General features: G+C 40.4%; 1 protein-coding gene across 1 annotated transcript in view; it reads right to left on the reverse strand.

Annotated features, from left to right (window-relative positions):
- The window catches only part of med12 (mediator complex subunit 12), a 181,741-nt gene that overhangs the window by 87,093 nt on the left and 71,991 nt on the right, over positions 1 to 22,657 (reverse strand). Inside the window, exons 12-17 of the mRNA XM_080187507.1 lie at positions 21,554 to 21,680; positions 18,687 to 18,916; positions 15,419 to 15,523; positions 10,605 to 10,778; positions 5,544 to 5,688; positions 2,725 to 2,843 (exon numbers count right to left, since the gene is read on the reverse strand). Coding sequence (XP_080043633.1) covers positions 2,725 to 2,843; positions 5,544 to 5,688; positions 10,605 to 10,778; positions 15,419 to 15,523; positions 18,687 to 18,916; positions 21,554 to 21,680 — 900 coding nt within the window. The remainder of the gene's footprint in view (positions 1 to 2,724; positions 2,844 to 5,543; positions 5,689 to 10,604; positions 10,779 to 15,418; positions 15,524 to 18,686; positions 18,917 to 21,553; positions 21,681 to 22,657) is intronic.

The raw sequence follows: 22,657 nt of genomic DNA on the forward strand, positions 1-22,657 counted from the left end.
ACAAGTTTGCTGTAAACAAATTGTGTTTCTAGAAAGCGTTAACTTTTTTAGTTACTTATTTTTTAAAAATTAAGAATCAAAACACATGGTGCAGGGCATCACTAAAACAGAAAAGGAAGCAGGGCATCAGACAGAAAAAGGACAAAGCAGGTACCAGTTATTAAATGATGCCTGTGCAAGTAATATGTAGTAAGAAGTCTCATAACACTAGGTTAAAGTCCAACAGGTTTATTTGGTAGCAAAGGCCACTAGCTTTCAAACCACTGCTCTTTCATCAGGTGAGTGGGATTTCAGTTCACAAACAGGACATTCAAAGACACAAACTCAATTTACAAAATAATGGTTGGAATGCAAGTCTTTACAGGTAATCAAGTCTCTAAGGTACAGATAATGTGAATGCAAGAGCCGTGTATTGTCTCCAGACGGGGCAGTTAGTGAGATTTTGCAAGCTCAGGCAAGTCGTAGGGGTTACAGATAGCGTGACATGAGCACAAGATCCCGGTTGAAGCCGTGCTCATGTGCACGGAACTTGGCTATCAGTCTCTGCTCAGCGACTCTGCGCCGTCGTGTGTCGTGAAGGCTGCTTTGGAGAACGGTTAGCCAAAGATCAGAAGCCGAATACCCATGACCGCTGAAGTGTTCCCCAACAGGAAGAGAACACTCTTGCCTGGTAATTGTCGAGCGGTGTTCATTCATCTGTTGTCATAGTTTTTGCATGGTCTCCCCAGTGTACCATGCCTCGAGACATCCTTTCCTACAGTGTAGCAGGTAAACAAAGTTGGCTGAGTTGCAAGTGTATGTACCATGTACCTGATGGATGGTGCTCTCATGTGAAATGATGGCATCCACGTCGATGATCTGGCACGTCTTGCAGAGGTTGCTGTGGCAGGATTGTGTGGTGTCATAGTCACTGTTCTCCTGAAGGCTGGGTAGTTTGCTATGGACAATAGTCTGTTTGAGGTCATGCAGTTGTTTGAAGGCAATAAGTGGGTTGATGATCTTGGCAAGATGTTCGTCTTCATCAATGACATTTTGAAGGCTCTGGAGAAGATGCCGTAGTCTCTCCGCTCTGGGGAAGTACTCGACGAAAGGTATTCTGTCCGCCATGCTCCTTTGTCTTCTGAGGAGGTCTGTGTGGTTTTTATCTGTGGCATGTCAGGACTGTCAATCAACGAGTCAACCGCCATATCCTGTTCTTATGAGGGCACCTTTCAGCATCTGGAGGTGTCTGTTGCGATCCTCCTCATCTGAGGAGATCCTGTTTATACGAAGGGCTTGTCCATAGGGGATGGCTTCTTTAACGTGTTTAGGATGGAAGCTGGAAAAGTGGAGCATCGTGAGGCTATCCAAAGGCTTGCGGTACAGTGAAGTGCTGAGGTGAGTGTCCTTGATGGAGATGCGTGTGTCCAAGAATGCAACAAATTCTGGAGAGTAGTCCATGGTGAGTCTGATAGGGGGATGCAACTTGTTGATATCATCACATAGCTGTTTCAATTATTTTTCACCTTGAGTCCAAAGGAAGGAAATGTCATCAATGTATCTAGTTTATAGCATCGGTTGAAGATCTTGTCATCAACTTATCGATCGACAGTTCCAACATGCCACAGCAAAAAAAAAACTCACACCGACCTCCTTAGAAGACAAACAGGGGGCACGGCGGACAGAGTACCCTTTGTCGTCTAGTACTTCCCCAGAGCGGAGAAGCTACAACATCTTCTCTGGAGCCTTCAACATGTCATTGAAGAAGACAAACATCTCACCAAGGCCATCTCTACACCCCCACTTCATGCTTTCGAACAACCACACAACCTCAAACAGACGACTGTCTGCATCAAACTACCCAGTCTTCAGGAGAACAGTGACCTCAACACCACACAACCTTGCCACTGCAATCTCTGCAAGATGCACTGGATAATCGAAACAATGCCATTGTCTCACGCGACAACACCATCCACCAGGTACACGGTGCATACATTTGCAACTCAGCCAACACTGTCTACCTGATAACGCTGCAGGAAAGAATATCCCAAGGCACGGTACATTGGCTATGCAGAGGCTATGACAACGGATGAATGAACACTGCTCAACAATCATCAGGCAAGAGTATTCTCTTCCTGTTGGGGAACACTTCAACGATCACAGGCATTCGGTCTTTGATCTTCGGGTAAGCATTCTCCAAGGCAGCCTTCATGGCATATGACAGTGCAGGGCTGCTGAGCAGAGGCTGATAGCCACGTTCCACAGACATGAGGACGGCCTCAACTGGAATCTTGGGTTCATGACACACTATCTGTAACCCCACAACTTGCCTGGGCTTGCAAAATCTCACTAATTGTCCTGGCTGGAGACAATACATATCTCTAACCTGTGCTTAACCCTTTCTCCACTTACATGGTCTGTACTTTTGAAACCTGATTACCTGTAAAGACTCGCATTCCAACTATTATTTTGTAAACTGAGTTTGTGTCTTTATATGCCCTGTGAACTGAAATCCCACTCACCTGATGAAGGAGCAGCGCTTCGAAAGCTAATGGCTTTTGCTACCAAATAAACCTGTTGGACTTTAACCTGGTGTTGAGAAACTTCTTATTGTGTTTACCCCAGTCCAACGCCAGCATCTCCAATTTATCAATTTTAATTTCCATCACAGTGCGTGTGCAGCAGTGTGGAACTTGACAATTCCTCGCACTTAGTTCAGCAGATTAATGGTGTCCTGTCTCTTACCTGAGAGGTAACTTGATGTTGATCAAAATGTGAAAGATGCTGAAATTTGGCAAATATATCCTCAGCTGTAGGAAATGGTTCTGGTTTATTTTTCTTGCGCTTCTGTCCTTCCTCTCCTCCTGCAATCAAAATACAAAAGTCAACTGTTGCAGTATACAACACATAACCATGTAACACTGCAAGTAAACTTTGAAGAACATGCAAGAGAAGTCAGGTAATCACCTATCACAGTTGATCATCTACCTTGGGGGAGGTAATGGAAGCGCTTACGAAAGTGACTTTTAAGGGGCATCTTGACAAGTACATGTATAGGATGGGAATAGAGGGATATACCCCCAAAAGGGTGTGGGTTTTAGTTAAGTCGGGCAGCATGGTTGGTGTAGGCTTGGAGGGCTGAAGGGCCTGTTCCTGTGCTGTAATTTTCTTTGTTCTAGAAGATTAACTACCTCAGTTGAACCTGCAGTATATTCCAGAATCTTCATTGCCAATATGTGTCTATCTTTTTGAAACAGCAAACTTTTTAAAATCATTTTTTCAAACTTGATTTCAAATGCGCATGAAGTTGGCTCACCTCTTCTGTCCGTAGGTTGTGGGTTCAGGCATTGTGCCTAAACTTGCAACTTATCTTGACATTCTATGGGGATACTGCACTGGCATTGGTGCTGTCCTTCTGGTGAATCAGGAACTAATTATCTATATTTTTATGTAACCTTGATGCTTATGCATTCATCTTTCCCTTTTCAATTTTTTTCATTCAGCTTGCTAGTTCCAGTTTTAAATGCCTAGTGCAAAGCCTGTCTCGCCATCTCCCTCTCATCCATTAAGATGCTCCTAAAAAAAATCACCTCGTCAAACAATAGATCATGCCACGTAAGTATAGTTTCATAAATGCCAGGATATCAAAAACCCACATCATTATTCCAAGGAAAACAGAGGTCTTCCACACCCTGACCAACACTGTTCACACAACCAGAACTGCCAAAAAATACAAATTAACCAGACATTCACCTCCAAGTAGTGTTAGGATGATGCAGGTGTAAAACAATATGTTGATCACTTCTTGGGCATTTTGAAATAACAAAAATAAAGCAATACTATCTAATTATCTAACTGGGGTTTGAAGACAGGGTCGGGGAAATAAATTAATCACAGTTCCTCTGACATGTCTCTATTCAAATATGCCTGCAACAATTGAGCCTGATCTTGTACTTAAGTTCTGAATAATTAAACAGCTGACTAACATTCCTTGTCCAACATCAAACATAGGAATGTGATTTCTGGAAGGAATGAGGGCACTCAGCACTTATGGAACTTTACCTACATGGTTATGTAGCTTATAGCTACTTTATTCAGACATAGGAAAGAAATTTGGAATGATCTTAACTGCTTCCAGTACATTACATAGAGACATTGTTAAAACATCTCAGAAAACTCATGTCTGTTATGGTAGGCAGGGAACAGTGTATTGCATAAGGCCAAGAGGGTGGATCAAGGAATCCCAAAGCTGCAATTGAATGCCAAATGCCCTTATCCTTTTCCATTTAGGCTAAGCATCGCACAAGATACCATATAGCTGGCTGAAAGATTAGCGAACCGCTTAGATACTCCCTTAGGTGTGTCAGCCATGGTTCAGGTGGTAGAACTTTCATCTTTGAATCAAAATGTTTTGGGTCAAATTCCACTTCAGTGACTTGAACACAAAAAAAAAAATTATAGCACTGAAGGAGGACTGGAATGTCATTATGCCTAACCAGACAGTGCTAGAGTTTATGCTTCACTTGAGTCTCCTCCTATCTTAATAAACTATTGTAATCGTCTAGTCCCTTCTCCCTAAAATGCTTGTCTATTTTCTCCTTTAATGCACCTAGACAATTCCCTTCAACCACTCCCTAATGCAGCAAGTTCCACATTCTTACTAGATTTTGGGTAGAGTTTTTTTGAATTCCCCATTGTACTTGTTGGTGACTGTCCTATATTGATGGCCTCTAATTCTTCCTCAAGTGAAAACATTCTCTCTACATCCACTATACATTGATTAGCCTTGTTGCCTCACAGCGCCAGGAACCTGGTTCAATTCCTGGCTTGGCTCACTGACTGTGTGGAGTTTGCACATTCTCCCTGTATCTCCCTGGGTTTCCTCCAGGTGCTCCGGTTTTCTCCCACAGTCTGAAAGGTACGTTAGCTCGAACAGGTGCTGGAGTGTGGCAACTCGGGGAATTTCACAGTTACTTCATTGCAGTGTTAATGTAAGCCTTATTTGTGATTAATAAATAAACTTTACTTTGACTTTAAAAACTTTCATAGTTTTAAAGACCTCTATTAGGAAACCCCTCAGTCTATTTGAGACACGCAGAAAGTTAATCCTTCCCTGATATGTACACCCATGCATTTACGTACAGTCCTTGTATATTTTTTCTGCACCTTGCCTTCATAACCATTTTCATATGATCAGAACTTCTCTAATCATCATCATGATTCACTCAAGACTCCATCAAAACTCACACTAACTCAGCATAAAAAGGAAAATGAGCCTCTTGAAAGTCACACCAAGCATCTGGTATCTAAGGAATCAAACCCTCATAAGAATCAGCACCTTCAGGAGAATAACACTGCAGTCACATTTTCTGTATTGTGTAGAAATGTATACAGGTATAAAATACAGTCATATCCAAGAAAAAATATTTCTCAAAATCATTAGCGAGGATGTCAATCACACTCACCCTGCATTAACATGCTAAAAATGCATATAAGTGTAAACATGATCTAAGGGATACACAACTAGAACTTGCGACACTTAACAAATCCCAAACATTGCCTACCGGTCTCTGCAGTACTCTTCTTGTTCAAAACCTTCAGGATGTCTTTGGTTATTTTTTTAATTACATGTCGAGCTTCATCACGTTGTTTCCCAACACCATACAGAACTACCAAACGCTGATTACATTCATGACTTGCTGATTCTTCCTGTTTTGATATGTATGGGAAGGGTAGAAGAATAGGAGGGAAAACAAGTTAAAAAGAGAAACAAATAGAAAACGTAGGCACACTAGTAAGCCTGTGGTTTTAACCACAGGCTTGCTTTTCTAAATACACTTACGAGAGATACTGAAATGGTAATTTAATATAATTAAATACAGAAAATGCCACAAATGAACAGCAGGTTAATCGGTATCTAAAAGCAAAATATGGGTTACTGTTTCAGATGTGGTGGAGGAATCCATCTGAAATGTTAACCTGTTTTTATTTCAGATATTAGCAGACACGTTGTCCATTCCCAATATTTCAGGTTTTCAACATTTAAGACTTCTCTACTTCCACACAAGATTAAGATTTATCTCACCAGGTTTTCTATAATGCAGAAATAAAAGCAAAATATTGCAGATACAGGGAATTTGAAATAAAAACAGAAAACACTGGATAACCTGAGCAGGTCTGGCAGCTACTCTGGAGATGTTCAGGAATTAACGCTCCTTTCAGGTGATGCAGTGTTTCACTTACACCTCCTTAGACGTGGTCTACTCTATTTGCTGCTCCCAATGCAGTTTCCTCTGCACTGAGAAAACTAAACCCAGACTGGGTGACCGTTTTGCAAACTTCGCTCTGTTGGCAAGTCTGACCTTAACTTGCTGGTCACTTGCCTTTTCAATTCAGCATCTTGCTCTCATGCCCATATATCTGTCAGTCCTGCTATAATGCTCCAGTGATACCCAATGCAAACTGGAAGAACGCCACATCTTCTAAATTGGCACATTACAGTCTTCTGGATTCACTATTGAGTTCAACAACTTTAAACCGTGTGACATTAGTGTACCTTCGTGAAAAAATGAGAGAAATGTTTTTCTTAAATCACATTCTCTGCAGCTCTCCTCAGCTTCAGCTTATGTCATTGTTGCCGAGTTGACTGGAGAATCATTTTATTGCTCCTCATGTGGTTTAAATGGGGTTTGTTTATTTTTACTTTGGGATCTTTTATGATCCTGCAATGTTAGGAGGAAGATTGGTGGCAGGTCATGTCTTCGGGACACACTTTTTTCTTCACAGTGAATTTAAGTTTAGAATCATAGAATCATTTCTGTTTTGGCTGGCAGCAGTTTAGTTTTAGAAGGGATATCAAGCTGAAAAGAGGCTCCTCCTCCCTGGTTTTAGAAATTTTGCTGGGTAGCTAAAAGCAAGGCCTCTTGCCTTCCTGGTGCAGAACATCTGCTGCTGCTAGCTTGTCTAGAGAGTCTCTCTCCCCAGTGTTCTGGGATGCTATTCCAACTTCAAACTGTTCTAAGTGTACCCAGAGGGCCGTTAGAATTTACAAGGCTGAGAAGTCAGGTTTCAATTCTCCAACCAAAGGACTCAGTTCCAGTATCATGTGAATACCTGTAGAAAGGGTTTTTGTCTATGGGTAGTTTTTGTTTGATTGAACAGTTTAGATATATTTGGTAAGGGTTATACATTATTTTGGTTGCAATTGATAAAAGTTATTGCTAATTTTCTTTCCATACCTGTTAGCTATACTCTTAATTAAACTTCATTTGATAAAAGTTCCATGGTGGGTCATTTAAATAATATCTGAAGTGAAACATATCAAGCTTATCCTAGCCAAATTCAAAGTGCAAAACATTTGATCCAGGCAGGCTTCATAAAACACTTTGGAGTTACTGACCTGAATTATAACAACTGTGAACTTCCCCTTCATCATGCTCCCCCCCCGCCTCACCCATTTTTGTTTTTTGGTTCCTTTGCCATGTCCCAGCACAATCTCACCTCTCACCCACATGACCACCTACGCCATGTTGTTCAGTTTTGCTCTGAGACCTTTGCTCTCCTAATAATACATTGTATGTTCTGACATTTATGCTACAATTAACACTCAGTCCTTAACAACTTCATCAACACCCCCTTTGTCTCATGTCTGTATCTTCATAAATTGCTCCTTAGCTCCAACCTATCCTCAACCTTCTACTGTGCCCCATTTCCTCCACTCTCTTATCCCACTATATAATTCATTATATTTTTATCTCTCTCTCCACAGATGCTGCCAGACCTGCTGAGTTTACCAACGTTCACTATCTTTACTTCTATAATGCACCAAAACATCAGTGGTGCAGAGACAGTATTATCATGTTGCTGGTTGCTATTCTTAAATTGCAAGGTTTTTAAATTGCCTCTTAAACAAAATAAGAAGTGGAGAATTCACTAATAACTTTATTTGAGAAATTTGTGCTCACTTGAAGGTCAGTGTTGTGGAATGCCCCACTTTTACTTGAGACACACAATCAGCAAGAAATATTTCCAGCTTTAGTACAGCAAGGGTTGTGCAGAGAGTAAAGCTTTCTCCTCATTGTCTTAAAACCCTAGCTCAGCTCCAAACTTGAAAAGTTCCTCACACTGCACCAAAATAATGTTTTTACAACTTAATCACAGTAGTCATTTTGGCACTGATCTGTGCCCATTAGAACTGCACTGGGGTTGTCCAAATTTGTTTCACAAAGTACCCTTACAGCTAACAAAGAAGAGTTTACCACCTGGATTGAAACTCAGATGCTAGAGAGGAAAGGACACTGACAACGCTATCCAAAGCCCATCAAAATATATTTTTATACATTCTTTAATTGTTCTCACTAGATACCTCTACAATCTTCTGATTAAATTATTTGCAGAGCATTTACCAGCATTAGTGCACATGGATCAGTGGGTTGTAATACCCATCATTTCTCATCCATCAATAGGCATTTAGGGATACTACTCTTGTAACGAGCTACAAGAACTTGGTTTGAAAAAGAGAAATAAAGTTGAGTGTGCAATGTGATAAATATAGCACTGAAGACTTAGCAGATAATATCATTGTTTAGTGTGAAATAAAGACAAGCAGATCAGAAGATAAACTATTCAATTCCCAGTTAAATAATAAATTAACTATTCTCAATTATGGCATTACAATGTCCTGCATCCAGGGCCACAGACAGGGAAAAAAACAACTAAGATTCTCATTTCTGATCACTATTCAGTGACCTCCAGATAGTTCATGTGAATGGACACAACAGAAAAAAAAGATTCAACATTAGTTGTAATAGCCTAATAGTCAATCAGCTCACTCTGTAGGTCAGGTTTACAAAAAAAATCATCACTTATATCAAACAGCAGAGGGCAAACACCATTGTGGTAATCCATTTGACCTCAAGTATGCTCTTTGAGAAAGAATGGGGATAAGTAATATCAGAAAAGGGGCCAATTTTCTTGGTCATACACCACAATGAATTGGTTTGGCAAAAATAATATGAATATTAACCAGCTAGGTTTCACGAGATGGGAAGTATTTAAAAAATTTATTAAGAGTTTTTGAGAATGTAACTAGAAGAGAAACCGGTAGATCTCCAAAACACATTGTATGAGGTTCCACACAAAAAGATACACAATAGTTCATGAGTTGTGGAGCGATATATTACCATGGATAAAGAATTTGTTAACAGACGAGAAGCAGGAAATATGGTTAATTGGTGCATTTTCAAGCTGCCAGCACTAGTGTGCTGCAAGGATTAGTTTTAGGGCTTCAACTATTTACAAACTATATTGATGACTTAGACCAGTGGTTTTCCAATTGATGTGCCGCAAGAAGAGTGCGAATATACTGTGACCACTGGCACTCCTGTGCCTGCACTCTTGCACCAAGCCACCTGACAAACCCCAACCGTCACTGCAGGACCCCTTCAACCAGGGACGCAGTCACACTGCTATTTGTCTCATTCAGGGAGATGTTATAGAAACTTGTCTCCATTCTCTTTCAACAAGTATCTGAAAGTTGAGAGGGTGTAATCGGCTGCAGTTTGCTTTGCAGTGCTGTGAAGTTTCGTTCAGCTGGTATTTTGGCCCTGACCAGGTAATGGGGAGGGTAATGGGGTCCTGTTGGGCATGGATGATAAAAGGGGAATCAACAGATCCCCTTTATCACTCGTTCTTTTCTCATTCCTGGAGCCTTCCTCTGTTAGTTTTACTCCAGAATTTTAGAGGTGGTGATGCAAGCATATGGGCCCAGGACAGAGAGTACCTACTGAATTGATGTGAAAGGAATAATATTCATGTATATGAAGACACTCATTCGTTGAACATATATAATGTCCTTCTCCAATGATTTGTGATTTATTAAGACAGATTGTATAATTTGATTAAAGTAGACCCAACAATATAAAATAGAAAAGGTGTTGAGGAAATATATGCACCGGAACAGAAAATAATGTATCTGGTTTTGCTGACAATCCACAATTGGATGGGAATGCAAGCTTTGAGGAGGACACAAAGAGCTAAAAAAAGACAGATTAAGTGATTGGACAAGAAGATAGGAGGTGGAGTATAGTATGAGCAAGTGTAAGATTATTCACTTTGTTAGGAAGACAGAAAAACACAATATCTTTCAAAAGGCATAAAAACCTCTGGCTTCCCTAGTCCATTAAGGACCCACCTAATTGAGGGTCAGTCCATCAAGTCAGAAAAGACACACCAGCCTTCCGAAAGGCACAGATGGAACTCCACTGAACTCAGTAGGGTGAGTAAAGTTAACTTTGTAATTATATTACGATTAATCATCTATAAAAGGAGGCTAAAAAGGTCAGAAAATAGGATTCCAGTTTCTGGCGGTATGCAGCCAGCAATCCCCAGATGTGTCTATGGGTGTTGCATATGCCACCAGGCCCATGCAAATGAGATGTTCTCTCAATGATGCCATAAACTCTGCTGGGATCAGTGCTAGAGTGGGAGATCCTGACACATTAGCTAAGATTCTAGCCAAGGTTTTTTGATTTCTCTGATAAAGAAAGCAACAAAAAGCTTAAACTTGTTGAACACAAGCATTTCACCCCACCACTGCCACCCCCATGCATCCTTAACCCCCTTACCTGAGGAATAGGGAAGTGTGTGGCATACTGTATATGCCTGGATTGATCATATGGTGATGGAAATGCTACTTCATTCAACTTTTCTTTCTGTAATAGCTTCATCTCCTTTTCTGAGGCAGGTTTTTCTGGGGACGGGCTGGTTTTGGATTCACAGTGCATTGAAGGGGAAAACATCTATAGAGCAGTAGGGAAAAAAAATCACATCACATCAGAAGCTGAAATATAATCATTGACAGTTATAGTATTCAATCGATATTTCATGCAACTGTATCTTCCTGGATTCCATCACCAACCAACCTCACCTTCCCAGCCCAACTTCCTCAAAGCCAGTCAATGGATCCTACTTCTGACTGCTATGCAATAATGCTCATCAGTGCATGAAATTAGGATTCAGGTTGATGCGCTCATAGTCAAAGAGATTGAGATTGATTGTTTTAAGTCAGACATGAATGCAGCATATGCTGTGGGTCATCACATGGACTTATATTCCAGGAAGAAATCAATGTCTTCAACAAAAAAAAAGGTGATGTGCTTAGAGAATGGGAAGAGGAGGAGGTCAAAATAAGTAGAAAAATACACCAATAGGACCTTAACGAAAAAGTAGAAAAAATATTGTGTTGCATGTGAGCAGCTATGAAGCTCGGCACCCACTAGTTACTATCAGTAAAATCAATGGAAATAACAATTGTGCTTTTACAGATGATCTGAGAAAACAAACTTTAAAGCAACTTATGTACTAACCAGTCTTCATAGATCTGCCAGAGTGTCAAACTTCACTACTGCTAATCATTGATCCACTAATGGTAGGTTTTTGGAAGAAAGTCATTTTTTTCCTCAAAAGCCGCAATTATATTTCATTATCAAATTGCAACCTGTAGGTTCTGCATCTGAACCATAGATGGCTGTAAATCACATTCCAGTAATGAACAGAACCCCAAACTATAAAATTTTAATGTTGAAGTATGAGCAGGGAGTACCTTCCTTCAAATGACGCAGTGCACAGAGTTAAAAAATACAAAAGACATTCAACAACTACAACTAGATAGAACAAAATTAAAACATTTTTATAAATAATTGACAAAGATGATGAATGCTATGTTGTCCTGCAAAGTAAGAGAATGGCTGAATGGTGCAGCAGGTGGTCAGGAAGGCAAATGGGATGCTGGCCTTCATAGCGAGGGGGATTGAATATAAAAGTAGGGAGATCTTGCTGCGGCTATATAGGGCATTGGTGAGGCCGCAGCTGGAGTACTGTGTGCAGTTTTGGGCGCCGTACTTACGCAAGGATATTTTGGCCTTGGAGGGAGTGCAGAGGAGGTTTACTAGGCTGATGCCGGAGTTGAGGGGGTTGAGCTATGAGGAGAGGCTGAATAAACTAGGCTTGTACTCGTTAGAGTTTAGAAGAATGAGGGGAGATCTCATTTGAGACGTATAAGATGATGAACGGGATGGATAGGATAGAGGTGGAGAGACTCTTCCCGCTCAGAAAGGACAGTAGGACTAGGGGGCACAGCCTCAAGATAAAGGGGGGGGGGGGGCGGTTTAGAACGGAGTTGAGGAGGAACTTCTTCACTCAAAGGGTGGTGAATCTCTGGAATTCTCTGCCCATTGAAGTGGTGGAGGCTACCTCGTTAAATATTTTTAAGACATGGGTTGATGGGTTTTTGATAAGAGAGGGGATTAAGGGTTATGGGGAGAGGACGGGAATGTGGAACTGAGCCACGACAGATCAGCCATGATCTTATTGAATGGCGGGGCAGGCTCGAAGGGCTAGATGGCCTACTCCTGCTCCTATTTCTTATGTTCTTATGTTATAATTGAATGATTATAATTTCATTTATGGTATGTCAAAAGAGTACCAAGAAAAACTGAAGAATAGATACCCTAATATACCCCCAAATAATTATTTCCACTGTTTGATGAGGTACTGATTAGGAATGATCCCAAGATCATTCCTAATCAGTACGTTGGCAAATCTTCCACGTTGAACACAAACTGCACCAAGTACAGAAGATAGTAAGGGCACAGAATATAATCTGGGTGTGGGAATTCAATGCCAATCACGTACAGTGGCTTGGTAGCCCCACTGCTGGCCAAACTGGTTGAGTCCTGAAGGACATAGCTGCCAGACTGGATCCACAGCTGGTGGTGAGGAACACAAAAGGGAAAAGCCTTCTGAATTTACCAATCTACCCGTCACAGATGAAGCTATTATTGGTAGGAATGAAAAACTGCATAGTCCATGTGGAGATGATGTTTCATCTTCACACTGAAAGTTCCAATAATCGTATTGTGTGGCACTAACACTGTACTATCTTGGATATTTAAGAACAGATCCAGCAGCTCAAAGTTGGGCACCAATAAAGCGCAGTGGGCCATCAGCAGTAGCAAAATTCTATTTACTTACAATCTGTAGCCACATGTTCCTATAAAGTGCTTACTCTAATTACTATCAAACTGGGGATAACCCTGTTTTCTATGAGAAGTGCAGGACAGCATGGCAGAAGCAGCACCAGCTATACTCCAAAAATGAGGTGCTAACCGGATTAAGCCATAACATAGGGCTATCTGCATGGAAACAGCACACAAAAAAACAGAGCTAAGAAATCCCACAACGAACAGATCAAATCAAAGCTCTGCAGACCTGCTAAGTCCAGTTGTGAATAGTAGTAGACAATTAGGCAACTAACAAGTGGAGGAGGTTCCACAAAATATCCCCATCTTCTGTCAGGTGGAGTTCAGCACATCAGTTTAAAAGACAAGATTCAAGTATCTGCAAACATCTACAGCCAGAAGTGCTGATGGATGATCCATCTCGGCCTCCTCAGCAGTTCCCTAGCATCACAGATACTAGTATTCAGCCAGTTCAATTCGCTGCATGTGATATCAAGAAACAGCTGAAAAACTGGATACTCTAAAGGCTATGGGCCCTGACAACATTCCAGCAGAAGTGCTTAAGACTTGTGCTCCAGAACTGAGTGCGCCCCCAGTCATGCTCCAATACAGCTAGAATAATGACATCAACCAGCGTACACGAAAAATTGCCCAGCATGTCCTGTACATAAAATCTGATCCAGCTAACTGCCCATTGGTCTATTCTTGGTCATGTATTAATGATGTGTATGAAGAAGAAAAACGTATTGTAGCCTAATTTGCAGATACAATTATAGGTAGGATAGCAAATTTTGAGGACGATACAAAGAGTCTGTAAAGAATTGGATCAGTGATTGGACACAAATCTGACAAATGGTGTATACTTTTGGCAGAAAGATTAGAAGAGCAGAATATTATGTAAACGGAGAGGGACGGTAAAATGCTGTGGTAGACAGGAATTTGGATATCCTTGCATATGGATAATAAATTAGCATGTAGATACAGCATGTAATTATGAAGATATAATGGAATGTTGACCTTTATTTCAAGGAGGATGAGTACAAAAACATGCAAGAATTGCTACAACTGTACTTGACATTAATGAGACCACATCTAGAGTACGGTGTACAGTTTTGATCTCCTTACTTAATGAGGGTTAGAGAGAATTAAAAGAAGATTCACTGGGTTGATTTGTGATATGAAGAGAGGATTGTAATAGGTTGCGCTCATTGAAGTTCAGAAGAACAAGGGGTAGTCTTATTGAACCATTTATGATCCTGAGGGGTCTTGGCAAGAAACATGCCTTCTCTCTTGGGGAAATCTAGAACTAGGAAGCAACTGTTTAAAAATAAAAGGAATTTAAGAATTCTCTTCCCCAGAGAGCAGTGAAGGCTGAGTCCTTGAGTTACATAGATCTTTGATCAATAAAGCCATGATCTTATTGAATGGTGAAGCAGATTCAATGAGCTGAAGGGCTTACTCCTATTTATCATCTTCTGATTATCATCCTAATGAAGGTATCATCAAGAGTGCTATCAAGTGGCACTTACATAGCAATAACCTGCTCACCAATGCTTAACGTGGGTTCCATCGGGTTACTCAACTTCTTACTTTATTACAGGTCAAATCATGGATAAAACAGCTGAATTCAAGAGGTGAGGTGAGGTGGGATGATTGCCCTTTTAATCATGAAAGCATTCAACAGTGTGGCATCAAGGGGCCCTAGCAAAATTGCAGTCATTGGGAACTGGGCGAAAACGCCCCACAAGTTGGAGTGCTTTTTTTTCTTTATCCTTTCATGTGATGCAGACATCACTGGCAAGGAGGAGTACACTGTTAGGAATGCACCAATATTCCTCAGAAGCTCATCATCATCCAGGGCAAAGTAGACTATTTGATCAGCATCCCATCCTTAAACACAGTCCCTGCACCATCAGCACACAGTGACAGCAGTTTGCACCATACACAAGATGCACTGCTTCATGCGAGGCTCTTTGACAGCACCTTCCAAACCCATGACCTCTACCATCCAGAAGAGCCAGGGCAACAGATGCATGAGAACACCACCACCTGCAAGTTCCGCTCTAGAGCGCACCCTACCCTGACTTAGTACTATATCACTGTTCCTTCACTGTCGCTTAGTCAAAATCCCAGAATTCTCTTCCTAACATCACTGTGGATACACCTATACCAGATGGCCTGCAGTAGTTCAAGAAAATGACTCACTGCCTTAAGGGAAATTAGGAGTGAGCCACAAATGCTGGTCTTGTCAGTAATATCATATGCCATCAAAGAACTTTAAAAAAGGTCCAAAACAGTGGCAACCACCACTCCTTTCCAAACTCTTCCCCCCACTACCAACCAAAGAACATGGGCAGGGAGAATGACACATCATGGCAGCAAAGATAGTTCATGTCAGAAATGTATTAAAATCAACTTACAGAGAAATCAGAACTAAATTCATTTTTGAAGTCATTTTTTTCCACATCTTCAAAAATAGCACTGGAGTTTGGATCTATGTCCATACTTTCTGATAAACCAGGATCCTGCAAAAAACAAACACAAATTCAATGTTGAAACCGCCAAAAGTTTCTATCATTTTTGTCTACATTAATCAGAACATGCTTTGAACAATAAAAGTGGGTTATACCTGGTATCCTATTTACTGCTAAATTCTTAATCTCAATTGTAATGCATAGAGAGAAGCCAAGTTGTGCCTAGGTGTTTTCTAGGAAAGGAATACTGTCAGCTTCCTGGAGGTATGGGAGGGGAGTAAGAAAGGTATGAAAGAGAGAAGAGAAAGAGAACAAACCCAGATTGCTGTCATATATCGCGTAGAAACTATTTTCATAAATGGCAATGCTAGAGGCTTCAGAGCAATAGCACAGATTTGACAAATTGTTTAAGATCAAAGAAGAAATTTAGCAGAACCATACCCAAAGAGAGAGAGAGTTGAAAAGCAATTTCATGATTTTAGAAATGTTTAAATAAAGTTCAATGGAAGCTTGCAAAGCATACTGCACTCACCATCATAAAAGGATATCAGACATGGAATGCACGGCAATACAATTTCCCATTCAAACTCAATTATTATTCAGGAGTGGGGATGAGAAAGAAAATACAATTATATATAATATTAATTATCAGCCCAGTTCTAAGCCCACAGCATCAAAGTATTTTTTTCCTTTTTTTTTCCTATTTCTATGGGAGATGGGAGGAAAAAGAGAGAGAAAGCGACTTGCAACTATATAGTATCTTAGGTAATAAAAACAGAAAACGCCGGGTTGGCAGAATCTGTGGAGAGAAAAACAGAGTTAACGCTTCAAGTCCACATGACCCTTTGTGCCTTAGAACAGTCTCTCGGAATATCGCAGGTTTTATATGCAAGTCAAATTAAGTGATGTTTTTATTTAACCAAACGCAGAGGACATTTTACACACCAGGATTTGTCAAAAAAGCAATAAATGAGTAGTTGTTTTTGTGATATTGGCTAAGGAAAAACTGTCTACTCCAACAGAACTCACTGAATTTCTTGAAACGGTACCTTGGGATCCTTAATATGCACCCAAATCATTAAGTAACATATGTGGCAGCAAATTGGCATATCAACCAAGGAAGGTGATGATCTAATGATGTTACGCTGGACTGTTAATCTAGGAACCTGGATCTGAAACACGCCAAGGTGGATGGTGGAATTTGAATTCAATAAAAAATAAATCTACAATCAAGAAGCTAGCTATGACCATGAAACCATTGTCGATTGTCAGAAAACCTATCTGGTTCACTAATGCCCTTCAGGGAAGGGAATCTGCCAACCTTATCTGGTCTGGCCTATATGTCACTACAGAGGCACAGCAATGTGGCTGACTCTCAACTGCCCCAGTGCAATGGCCTAGGAAGCCATTCAATTCAAGGGCAATTAGGATGGGCAATAAGTGCTGGCCAGCCAGCAACACCCATGTTCCGCAAAGGAATAAAAAAAACCCCCAACAAACAGCACATATGACAATTCAACATCCCCTCAGGACTGCACTGGACATGCCCAAGTCTTGGATTAGATCTTAAACCCACAACTTTTAAATCGAGAGCACTGCAACTGAGACAAGCTGTGGGCAGCAAAAGGAAATTAGAATTAAAAAAAATACATATATGTTAATTTGAAGGATAACTTTGAAAAAGATAAGTCAAAAGAAAAAAGTTGAGCATAAAATTTACTGGAATCAGAATTCAATTTATACAGCAGCTTTATTAGGAAAATGTTAGTACATTGCTACACTTATTCTTGGCCTGTTAAAGAGAAACATTAATCTATCCAATCACCATTACATATCATACAAATGGAAATATTTTTGCTGCAGATGCATAGATTGCTTTATATGTCAAACTATTCTTTGAAGCCAGTAGGCCATGACACTGCATGTGACATGTTCCCCAATGTGTGACTAATGCAATACATGGTTGCAGGCTGCAGAAGTAAAACATGGATCAAATGGACCATAGAATCCATTCAGCCCATCGGGACTACATCATATCTCAAAGAGTATCCTACCCAGGTCTCTCCCCCATCCTATACCCTAACCCCCCACACATTTCCCATGTCTAATCCATCTAAACTACACAACTTGAGACACTAAGGCAATTTCGCATAGTCAATCCACCTATTCGGAACACCTTTGGAATGTGGGAGGAATCTGAAGCACCTGTAGGAAACCCATGCAGACATGGGGAGAATTTTGCACATTCACACAAATCCAAAATTGAACCCGGGTCCCTAGAGCCATGAAACAGCAGTGCTAACCACTGTGCCACCATTTTTGACCTGGTAGGATGTAACTATTGTGGTACCACAAGGATCAGTGCTTGAACCTCAAATAGCTGCAACCTCAGCCAATTACATACATGAGCGATTGAGTTTAATGTATCCATTACATCCAAGTTTGCTGATGATCTCAAGATAGATGGAAAAATTACACAAATGAAGCTGCAATGGAATATAAATGGGTTAAGTGGGTAGGCATGACTGTGACAGATGGAAAATAACGTGGAGAAATGTGGGGTTATCCACTTGGGTAGAGAAAATAGAGAAGCAGGATAGCTATTAAATGGTGAAAGACTGGGAATTGTTGGTTGTCAGAGGGATGTGGACTTTCTGTACAGAAATCACATAGTACAATGAAGATACAGCATGCAATTAGGAAAGCAAATGATATGCTTACCTTTATCACAAAGGGATTAAAATATGTAGCTAAGAAAGCTTTACAACATTAAATACTGAAGTACTCTGTACAGTCTTGGTCTCCTTATCTTAAGGATGGATTTACTTGGCTTAGAGTGTTACAACAGAATCACTGCACTGATTCTTTGCATGAGAGGATTGTCCTAAAGAGAAAATAAGCATAAAGCTCTAAATCTCCTAGAGTTTAGAAAATTGAAAGGTGATCTTTCCAAAACATAAAATTCTTAAGGCAATTGTCAGGGTAGATTTTGGAAGGATATTTCTGACCAAGAGCCATCCAGACTTGATGCATTAGCTCTCTTTCCACCGAATCTGTCAGACCTGCTGGAATTTCCAGCATTTTCTGTTTTTGTTTCAGATTCCAGCATTTGCTTTTATCATAAGATTGTGGCTTGAAGGATTCCTCAAGTTAGACAGCAGAGGAAATTATTATTCAAAACATCTATCCCAATATTGCTCGTTTTTCCCTTTACCTCCAGTTTAACACTGTTATTTCCTTCATGTTCCTTCCGATCCTGCTCTTCCACAGCATCATCAACAGGTGAACGGGGTCTGGGCACATGCTGCTCTGATGACAGGTCTCCTCTGGATATCAGTGTGCACATGTAGACATTGTGTGAGAAAACGTCATGGCGGATGAGCTCACAGAACAGGAGTACCAAGTTGGCAAATTCAGCCTTTTCACTTTCACTGCTAGGATCAGCTGGAAGACAATTAAGAGGAAGTCAAGAGCAGCAAATGAACTGTAAGACTGTTATCCTGGGTATAAATTTTTAGAGAATTTGGAGAATATATAAAAGGAGCAGAGGTAGGTTTATTTATTAAGGATAGTATTTACTAGAGACTACAGTATAATAATTTATACAGACAAGAGGTCCAAGGAGAATCTCTGGATTGAGTTCAGGAATGGCAAAAGATGAGTCACATCACTGAGGATTTAGTATCAGTCATTCAATTGGAGAAGAGTCTACTCACTACTAAATGCAAAGGAAGTATTTATTGTCCATTCATAATTCCCTCGAGAAAGTGATGATGAGTCACTGCAGGCTAGGCTATTTAATGTAATGGTGTAGGAGACAGTTTTCTGGAATTTTGACCCAGATGTCAATTTTGTGATTTGGAGGAAAACTTGGAACTGATAGCACCCCAACATGTCTACTTTCCTTATTGTCTAGGTAGTAGAGGTCTCAGGTTTGCAAGGTGATGCCAAAGGTAGCTTGGCAGATTGCAGCAGTGCATCTTGTAGATGGTACACACTACTGTCAATGTGCCAGTGTTGCAGGATATAAATATTTACAGTGATGGTTAGGGTGCCAATCAAGTAGGCCACTTTGTCTGAGATGCTATTGAGTTTTTTGTACTCTGTTAGGCAAGTGGAAGTATTCAATCATATTCCTGACTTAAACCTTGTATGAAGTATACAGGCTTTGGGGAGTCAGGAAGTGAGAGTTACTGACTGTACGATTCCCAGTTCCTAAACTGCTCTTCTAGTTACGTCATCATGCAGCTGGTCCATTTAAGTTTCTGGGCAATGCTAACTTGCCAGTTTGGTATGAAATTCAACAACAATAATATAATTAATTATCTTGTTTTGACTTTTAGTGTCTCTCTTAGTGGAGACTGCCATTACCTGGCTCTTGTGTGGAGTGAATGTTAATTGTTAATCATCAGGACAAGTCTGTATATTGTCCAGGTCTTGCATGTGGGCATAATCTGATTCCTCACCTGAGAAACTGCTTAAGGAACTGAACTTTGTGCAATCACATATGACATGTGAAATCCAAACAGATTTGACTTAAAGCCTCAGTCAAAGACAAAGTGGTCATTTTCACATATAGCCCAAGTCCAAAATACTGTCCAAGAGATAAGAACACAAATGGGGAGTGTTCAGTGCCAACGTCCAGCCTGATGACACCTTGTTCATTGTAAGTGGAGTCTGGTTGCAATTTCAGGCTGAATTTGAGCAGGTTATAGGATTTCTTTCGGATACAGATAGTCTATCAGAGGGGAACACCACTATTTGTTAGATATAGATATTCAGTAAATATTACTGTTGATCACTAAGGGAATTATTAACAGTATTATTGTAACTATTTGATTTCAGTGTAATTTCAGTGGAGTACAGTAGTTACTAATAAAAGGTTAGTAATCTGAAACTTTAGCTTTATTTCTCTCTTCACAAATGCTGTTTGTCCAGCTGAACATTTCCAGCATCTTCTATTTTTATTTCAGACAGTGAACTACTAAAAGGACCCAATCATTATATGGCAAATGTTGTATTATTTGCATTTGTCAGTCACAAAGTAGGAGGTGACATCTTGATATGGCATTTAAACCCCATGGGAAAATGTACAGTGACATAATTATTTTCAAACTTTTAAAAAGAAAACTTATCCATGCAGAAAATGAGCTACACTGACCACAACATGAATTAATAAAATATCTTGAGTGTCAGGTATGATCTTTCTCATCACGGGTTGAACTGTCGACACGACTCAATAAACCAATTACCGATCCCAATTTCCTCATGATTTCATATAGAGTACAAGTTTAGCAATAAAGTGCTCCTCAGTCTCTTATCAACATGTCAACTTTGAGTGCATCTCACAGAATTTCCACCTCCGAGTCCAAGGTTTGTGGATTTGAGCCTATAATTTATGTTGAACAGATATTTGAGCTAACATTCTACTGAAGTATTGTTGCTTCATCCAAGTAATATGGTTGCTTGCTGGAGCAACTTCAAAAGTAGTCAGAATGACATTTTTGAATCAATTGCACAAATTAAGTGCAAGCGCACAGCCAAGCATTACAGATGCGTGTGTCTTGGTTTTCAACAAGACTTATAACAGCAGTTCCCTGCAGTCATGACTCTGACTATCCCAATGAGTGGACACATTGCTTTTTAATCATAGATGAAACTGGAAGCAGCAATCTTCCAGAAAATTGTCTGACTCAGGTATTTTAGCTTTCCAAATTACAGTTAAATATTCAACATCTATTTTTTAAGCTTGCCACAAGCTTATGGCCAAACCTTAGGGTGAATGTGCAAGCAGGTAGTACTGCAGATGAGATTAATATTTTACTGTTGAACAACGAGCTACAGTTTATTCATTCAGGCTCCTGGCAGCACATGCATGAAAAATGGTTGACAACTTTCTCCATACCATCCCTCCCACACAAATACATAACATTATACAAATCCCACCAAATTGCATCATCAAATTATAGCACATGGCCTAATTGTGATGAAATTACAGATTCCAAGTTTCCAAAAAGCAATCTTGTTGGGTTTTCTGTCACAGCATGGTATCCCTGTAACTGTTTCCTGCAACACACTTACTCAGCATTGGAGCTTGGGTATCCAAGAATTGAAGCAACACATCCTGGAATACAGGAATGCTGGCACTGGTGAGAGAGCCAGATGAGACAGATCCCTTCTCATCTACTACCTCTGATTCACCGCATCTCTAGAGTAAAAAATATGTTATAAATATCACTGGTTTCACAGAAAAATTTAAAAATCAATTTGATGTTAATTCACCATACGTTTTCATGATACAAACTATGCACCATCTGAGTTTTTGTTTTTCAATATCAACAATATTTTTCTCTTTTCCTCAAGAGAACAAACTTCAAAATTTCCCACCACTGACTGGCTTGTAGTTAGTGGACATATGTTTACACACTTTTTTGATTAAGGAGACAAATATTCACAAATGTCAGGTCCTCTGGTACTACTCCTGAGTAGAAGGAAGATTGGAAAATTATGGCCAATGCCTTTGCAATAACCCCTCTCACTTCCATCAGTGTCCCTCAATCCATCTCATCCAGCCCTGGTGCCTCATCAACTCTTAAGTACAGGCGGCCGAATAACTCTTTCTTGTCAATTTGAAACCCTTCAAATATCTGAATTACTTCTTTCACCATGACCTACACAGCATCTTCTTCCTTGGAAGAGGCAGATGCAAAGTATTTATTTAATACCTCAGCTATGCTCCCTGCCTCCATAAGTAAATCTCTTTTGGTAGCTAATTAGCCCCATTCCTCCTTTAACTATTTATAGAAAACTTTTTAATTGCCTTATCCTTGTGGGAGGAATGGGTTTGCATTTATGGGGCATTGGCATCAGTATTGGGGTAGGTGGGACCTGTTCAGGTGGGATGGGGTTGGTCTGAACCGGGCTGGGACCAGAGTCCTGGCGAATCGCGTAAAGAGGACTGTCGACAGGGCTTTAAACTAATTGGGTGTGTGTGTGTGTGTGTGTGTGTGTGTGCGCGTGCGAGGGTAGGTGACATTACGGGGTCTAGAGTTAAGGAGAGGGTACAGGTAAGGGTAGAGACTGAGGATGTCCCAATAATAAAGGGAGTAGGGGGCGTGAGTATGGTTGGTGGCGTTCCGGCAAATAGGGTCCAGGTGAAGGCTGGGATGAAGGCACTTTATCTGA

This window comes from Carcharhinus amblyrhynchos, chromosome 4 (genome assembly GCF_965287045.1).
Source record: "Carcharhinus amblyrhynchos chromosome 4, sCarAmb.v2.hapA, whole genome shotgun sequence".
Taxonomy (NCBI): domain Eukaryota; kingdom Metazoa; phylum Chordata; class Chondrichthyes; order Carcharhiniformes; family Carcharhinidae; genus Carcharhinus; species Carcharhinus amblyrhynchos.